Source organism: Penaeus monodon, chromosome 40, assembly GCF_015228065.2.
Source record: "Penaeus monodon isolate SGIC_2016 chromosome 40, NSTDA_Pmon_1, whole genome shotgun sequence".
In the NCBI taxonomy this organism is placed as follows: domain Eukaryota; kingdom Metazoa; phylum Arthropoda; class Malacostraca; order Decapoda; family Penaeidae; genus Penaeus; species Penaeus monodon.
In genome coordinates this window covers 18,564,083-18,571,582 of record NC_051425.1, presented here as the reverse complement: position 1 = coordinate 18,571,582, position 7,500 = coordinate 18,564,083, and the positions used below count along the sequence as shown (strand labels likewise).

The 7,500-nt window shown below is 36.1% G+C and overlaps 1 protein-coding gene across 9 annotated transcripts in view; it reads left to right on the top strand.

Moving 5' to 3' along the window:
- The window catches only part of LOC119597883 (poly(ADP-ribose) glycohydrolase-like), a 17,041-nt gene that overhangs the window by 833 nt on the left and 8,708 nt on the right, over window positions 1–7,500 (top strand). The window contains exons 2-9 of one of the 9 annotated variants that reach the window (XM_037947545.1): window positions 1,595–1,630; window positions 1,945–2,033; window positions 2,908–3,410; window positions 4,771–4,962; window positions 5,373–5,594; window positions 5,840–5,995; window positions 6,495–6,644; window positions 7,088–7,191. In XM_037947545.1, coding sequence (XP_037803473.1) covers window positions 1,958–2,033; window positions 2,908–3,410; window positions 4,771–4,962; window positions 5,373–5,594; window positions 5,840–5,995; window positions 6,495–6,644; window positions 7,088–7,191 — 1,403 coding nt within the window. In that variant the 5' untranslated portion in view covers window positions 1,595–1,630; window positions 1,945–1,957. Of the gene's footprint in view, window positions 1–1,590; window positions 1,635–1,944; window positions 2,034–2,588; window positions 2,699–2,907; window positions 3,411–4,770; window positions 4,963–5,372; window positions 5,595–5,839; window positions 5,996–6,494; window positions 6,645–7,087; window positions 7,192–7,500 lie in introns of those variants that run through there. The other 8 variants (XM_037947546.1, XM_037947544.1, XM_037947547.1 and 5 more) reach the window with 8 other exon arrangements.

Genomic DNA, 7,500 nt, shown 5'->3' with positions numbered 1-7,500 from the left:
ACCAAGAGTAAGATACTTTTCATCTGTGGTATTACTTTTGCATTTTGATAATAAGAAACTTATATATAATACATTGGGATCCATATACAGGAAAATGTAATGGCACTCTAGTATCAAAGAGAAAAACTATACTCAATCATTCATTAAATAAGAATCTGCATAGGCAAAAAGTAATGTTAGGAATTAAGAGAACAGGTTGCCACAAATGGCGCACAGAGAGTAAGACCATAGCAATCAGCAGGAGTCCAGGGGTAGAGCCCTGATAGGGAAAAATGGCAATTAGATGGAGTCTGTGAGCTAAGTCCCCAGGTTAGGAAGGTTTTTGGTTCATACGGTGAGTAATAGGGACATTAACTTAGAGGGGTATGGTCACTTCATAAATGTTACCTGTACTTTCATCTATATTATTTTTGATGAAAAATAAGAGATTCATGTATGTTACAAGTTGATTGTAGAAAGAAGGAATAAAAGTTGCAAGATTGAATAGCTGTGTGAAGCTAAAAAATTACCAGGGTCAGAGGGTGAAGGCCCCAGGTTAGAATAGATTTTGGTTCATATAGCAATGTTTGTAGAATCCTATAAGTACCCCCAAAGTTGTTTGCTCGAGTAGCATGGACAGTCTCAGAGGGGTGTGGTCACTTCATAAACAATTACCAATAATTTTGCTTATTATTTGAACCTATCATTTGTGATAGAAAACAAAAACAAATCCTTGCATATTACACTGTGAATAATCTGAACAGAAAATGACAATTGCAAGGTTCGATGGCAGGGTTCCAATAGTTTTTGTTCTTTATTTTAACCCTTGGCATTCAAACAAGTTCCCATTTAACCTGGTGAATTAAAGGATCAATCTTTGTATAATGAAATTTGTATTTGGAGAAAATTTAAGGATTTAATACTAATGATAACATTTGATAGAATGTTACATATTTGTAACTTTGTAACATGGTAAATGAAGGGGATTTTGCCTGTTTGCTGCTCCCCTTATCAGCAGATTTATTACAAAGATGTTCTGTATTACTTGTTCTGCATTATTCATGGTGTACACACCACACTGTGTACACTATGGTTGATATTTGAAACCCAGATGTATCTTTTGAGAAGTGCAAATGTACTCTGTGGAATACATATACTCATGGTTGGAAACTCCTTCCATACAGCTTTTAGCTTTAAGCCATGCGGTAGGGTGGCCAGTTCCTGTCTGACCTAGCTTTGACCCTAGTATGCTAATGTTAGCATACCTGTTTTCACTTACAGCTGAGTTGAATGACTGAATACAAACCCAGAAATTTGCAATTTCAAAGCCAGCACTGTACCAGTAAGCTATGCCACATACATGCACAAAGCTACATAAAACTGGGTTTAGCTATACCAACACTTACACCATATAGTCTCCCTCAGACATGGGATTTTTAGGTGTTGTATACTGTGGATTGTGAACAAAATAAGGCACCAAAAAATAAGCTAATAAAGTCCAAACCACCGTTGTAAAACAGAAAGTTTTTGGAAAATTCACTCTTAAAAAAAAAAATCCCAGTTAACATCCGAAGTTGTTATTTCATTTTTATATGTATTTACTTTTTTCAGATAGATATCGCTGCTACTTCTTGCCCTCAACCCGTAATTTGTAGGTATATCTTACAGAGTTTACAGGATAGACTAACCCCTATGTAGCATACTAATTTCTTTTTTATTCTTTCTTTCTTTTTTAGGAGGGAAAAATATTTTTTTATAATAGTGTAGCTTAACTAACCCGCTGTAGATTTTCCATGTTGAGAAATAAACAGATTCTGTATAGTGTAAGTTGGCTTTGGCACAGAGTTATATATTTAGAATGTGCTTTTGGCAAATTTAAGCATGCAGACTGTCCTGTAGGCTAATGAATAATCTAGAGGAAAAAGAGATTTTGTGAAGTGTTTTAATATTTCCTTAAATCTTCAGATACACCTGAGTGATGTGTGAGTGCCCACCAAAGAAGAAGTTGCGGCAGTCAACATTAATGGACATGTTCTCACCATCAACAAGTAAAAGTAATAATCAGTTTAGGCAATTTTTTTTTTTCTGTTATTCCCTTAGGGAGAGTTTTATTTATATTGTTCTTGCTTAAACCTGGAAGATACAGACACATATTTGAAATTATTTTTTGTAAACTAGGAATACATGTATGCATTTTGAACTTGGTCTAAATGAAATACATTTTGATATTCATGTAACCAAAGAATTTTGATTATATTTAGTCTAATTTATTTTGAAGCTAATTTTGAAATTAGGATGTATATTGGGACATGAAATATATCTCTTTTTAGTTTTAGATATCCAGCAAAATAAGGAAACCTCATTTGTTCAAATTAGATATACATGTAGTCAGTATTTTAGAAAAGTAAAATATGAGAGCTTTATATCAACTAAAGAGTAAAGGAAAAGTAGATGAGTAAACAAAAGGCATAGATATGAAGTCTTTTCATTTTTGCATGTTAACCTTTAGCCACCAAGTTTCATGTACATACATGCCATGGCATCATGCCTGGACTTTATTCCGGATTGCATGTGCATACATGTCATGGTGCACTAATCCTGTTTTCCAGGGGCATGTATGCCACGCATGCTGGGGTGATGAAATGAACCCCCGGCAGCGAGGCTCGAGCCACTATAAATACAACCAGGGAGAGAGGGCTTGCATATCGGAAAATCACCTGTCGGCATTGGTTTAATAGAATCAAAACATTTTATTCATTTGGCTTTAACAGTATTTTTTTTTTTTTTTTTATTATTATAGACATACATATGTATTGTATTTGCCTTACATATGTTAATTATTTCTATTCATATATTTAGATGTATTCCACTGTTCTTCTTGTCCATCAGTATCCTTTACAAATTCGAAGGTTTCCTTCCTCTCAACAGAGACAAAAGACAAGATGGACAACCCACCCACACCCCCGATCACCACAGAGTCTGAGCCCGAATCCCAAAATATAGAGTCTAGCATTGAGCTCATGAAACTGGGCTCTGGCTCATCCCAGAATAGTATGGAAGATAACATTGAGATGATGGACACCGACACCAACATAGAAGATTCAGAAGAAGATGACAAAGGAACCAGAGACAGGACAGCGAGAGGAAACGAGGAAATACGAGAGGAGGAGGAGAAGGATGAGTCAACACGTGAGAAAAAGGCAGGGCAAAGATCCTCTGACTACCATAATCACCCAGGAGTGTCTGGGCTCGCAGAGGGTTCCTCTAAGAAGAAAAAGAGGTATTCTGGTGAGAATCAGAATGACGATGACTCTGAGAGGCGGGCACAAGGTGCAAGTCCAAGAGGAAAGGGTAGTGCGAAAGGTTCAACACCAAAGAAAGGCCTCAAGAAACACACACCAAAAAAGACACCGGGGAAATCTCCAGCCAAGGTACTGTAATCATCTTACAAGACACTTGCTCTTTCTTGTAGTCTTTCTTTACCCTGTTGTTGTGTTTGACCACGTGTGTAAATTCATCGCCAACTTTGTAATGTTGGGTTTTCTTGTAGCCTTCTGTATTAAGGTTAATTATATGCCTTCTCGTAAAGTGCTGCTCCCTTTTAAATAAGATCTTGTATGAGCATGTTAGTTTCCAGTAGGGAATGCCCATACGTAGAAAACGTATTGCAGGGGATAACTTAAATATATTGTTTGTAATACCCTAATATGTAGTATACAACTAAATAGGAACTTTATAAAAGATGCATAATACTTCCTCGCCCCTTACCCAATGTGTGCTGGCTTTTTTGGTAGCTACGCGGTCCACCAATAGGCTGCATCTGTAGGGATGCCACCTGTAGCATCCCTACTCTGCCATGGCATCATAGTAGATGCCACCCGCGAACAAGGGGTTAAAGAAAATGTAATACTGACCCTTACAAAAGAACACAGTGGGGTTAATGAGTATTAAGAACTTATTTAAATATGACAATTATATAGGTGTCAGCTTGGTAACTTTCTTCGAGTTGTTCTGTGATGAAGTTCCCTTGGCTGACAACCTTTAATTACGTGGTTGAGGTTCTTGCACATTTGCCTTGATTTAGGTCTTCTCAGATCTTTACCTTCCACACTGACAGTATAATGTAGATTACCTAACCTTTCGACAACACAGCCTTTAGTCCATTTAGTATCTGAGGAGGTATATGTTCTCACCATTACACTGTCTCCCTTTGTAAACTCTCTAAAATTACTGCAGTGTTGTGGTTATGTTGCACCACCACTTTCTTTCTTTCTTTCTTTTCTTTCTTTATTACTTTTTTTTTAAGCTTTTTTATTGTATCACTTATTTACACTTTTTTTTTTCTTTCTTTCTTTCTTTTATCAATTTTTCAATTCTTTATGTTTTTCATCTGCACATGCTTTTACTTTTTACTGTTTTTTTCTTCTTCTTTTTTCCTCCTCTTCCTCTTCCTTCCCTTCCTCCTCTTCCTCCTCTTCCTCTTCCTCATCCTCCTCTACCTCCTCCACCTCCATTGTCATCATTGCCATCTTTACTGTTGTTATCACCATCATTGTCATCACAATCTTTATCCTCACCATCAGTTCTCCTTTACCTGTTGTTGCATTTTGATAAATTTTATTCTTTTGCTGTTTATATTTCATAGAACGTAAGCATAAAGATCACAGACAATTTAGTCTTATCAAAAGTCAGCTTTTGATTGATATTTTTGAATGATCAAAAGATGTCCCATGATATTTATACTCAGGAGTGCATCATATCTTCCTCCTTCTTACCTCCCATCTCTTCCAGCAGGACCGAGAGCATCGGAAATCAAGTGGAGAAGCAAATGAACGCCGCAGGATCCTAGCGGAGGCAGCAGAACGCAGAATGGGTGGCAAGAGCAATCCTTCCCCGGAGCCAAATGAAGCGGACTTTGCCTGCTCTCCTGACATGTTCGACGACGAGTTCGAGGATGAATTGCAGCAGGCGGAGGAGAGTGGGGTGCGTTGGTGTATTGTTTTAGTCCAACTTTTCAATCTCTGTATACATATCTCCCTTTCTCCTTCATTCCATTCATATCTTTCCTTCCTTCCCGCCCTCCCTATTCTCTTTCTCTTGCTCTCTCTTTCACACATGCATACAACATGCACACTCACAAGCACAGGCACACGCACATGCACAGGCACCTCACATGCAACTCCTACTCGACTCAGCTTATCATTTTGGTGGGAAATGACAGCATTTATTTTGGTGATGGAGAATAATCAGGAAATTAATTATAATTGGGAATAGCAAGAAAAAGTGAAGACTTTATTTTGATATAGGAATGTAGAAAAGTTAATTTTGTTATAGAAATGGATAATAGTATTAAATTATTGTATTATTGAATAAACTGTTCCTAATCCCAACAGGTAACATGGAGAGGCACTCCGGTTTCGAGTTTGCCCTTCATAAGTACCACCAACCTCAACATTCCTCCAGTATATGTTGCACCAAATCACACAGTCTTAGTACAGCTGCCAGTGACTCCAGACGTGTGTCCTGCTCCTCAGCCTCCTACATATTCGGATATCTGGGATCAGTTTCACGTCAGAATGCCATGTTCCCCAAAGAGTTTATATCCTCTAGGCAAGGTAACTATAAGTCATGGTGCATTGTAGATATTAGTTTTAATAATATGTAGGGTTCTATCACATTTATATTTGTTCTTGTTTGGAAAGAAATGTTGAAGTATTCATTCATTTGTGCAAATGACTATTTTAACCTAAATCATCCATCCTCCCTGTATGCACTTGCAAATATATTGATTGTTATTGGTCAGTGCTGACTTAAAACACAGTTCACTAAGCATATGCTTTTCATCTTTTTCTGGCAAAAGGGAAGTGACACAGTTGTTCCTCGATGGTCAATTATTTGCAAGGCTCTCTCAAGAAAAATGGAAAGTGTTGAAGACTTACAGAGAGCCATTCTGGAGTACAACAGCAGATATGCAGCCAGATGGAAGTTCAGAGGTCTTCAGATGCTGTTGGAAGAGGTAGGTGAAGTAGACAAGAGATGTTGGTGTTTGTAGTAAAAGGATGAATGAGAATGAAAGATTTCTCTGTCCTTGAAATGTTATTGGTGCATTTCAGTTTTCCATTTTCATCAAATAAAGGTATAAAATATAACACTGGAACATGTCAGTTACAGTAAATTAATTGCATTGTGAAAATATGAAAATATCCCTTCTTATTAATATGTATCCTGCACTTGTTATGGTGAACAGTTGTGACTTCTGAAGTTATACTTTAATGTAGTAATTAGAACACATGCATGTATGTTTATGAATTTCAATTCTTTATTTAATCTATTATATATACATTACCTGAGAGTATCAAATATTCTCATCATATTTATCATTAAGCATTTAGAGATTGCTGATACAGATAGATGGTACATTTTAAAACCAGCTAAGTGTATTTGTATGAAATTAGCTTCCTTATTTTGTTTAAAATATGATTATGATGCAGTGAAATATCTTTATCCTTCACCAGGAATTTGAAGAGGAAGAACAGGAATTCTTTTTCCAAAACACTTTACCTGCAATGGTCCGGCTAGCACTCAACTTGCCCAAAATTGTTACCCAACCTCCACCCCTTCTCACCAGCCAAACAACACACAGCATCACTTTGTCCCAGTTACAGGTATAGAATTGTAATTTGGTACATTACATATTTTTGTTGATGATATACATATGCCTATGCTTATACCTATTTAAATATACATATACACATACACATAGGCCAAATATACATACACATGTACATTCATATAGATAAGTATATATAACTTGCATAAACATTTATAAGCTTACATATACATGCAAATTAATACATATACATACATACATGTTTATATATATGTATATATTTGTGCACCAAATCATTTCTTTGTTGTTGAATAGTTTGTTGTTTATAAATTTGTCTTTGTGTCATACAAATAGAGGATAAAAGGGTAAATGAATATTGATATAGTAAGTAAGAGTACATGACTTTACATAGTATTCTGTTAGGGTTTTGTATTGTATATTTTCACTTGTTTTGTCCTTGAAATTAGATATATGTACTAAGCCAATACTAATTTTCAGATTGCTTCACTTCTTGCCAATGCTTTCTTCTGTACGTTCCCACGAAGAAATGCCAAAGGAAGTGAGACGGAATATGCTTCCTATCCAGACATTAATTTCAACAGGTATGATTAGAGTGTGAAAAATACGTTCGTTTTTCTTCTTCCTGCTTTAACTATGGTATACACTATCACTTTCTTTATAATTTGGATATTATGTGCGTGAATGGAATTTGTGTGACTTTATTTTGCATTTCAGGAGGTCTTGAAGGTTTTTGTTGTATGAAATGTAAATATTTTTTTTTTTACAAAGAAGATGAGTTTATGTCCTTTGTAGCAAGGTAACGTATCTTTCTTTTCCTGCTGCACTAATCCTAAAACTCCTATTCATTTCCTTGTCAAAAGCATGTTGGACTTTCTGTAGCTGAGGTAAGT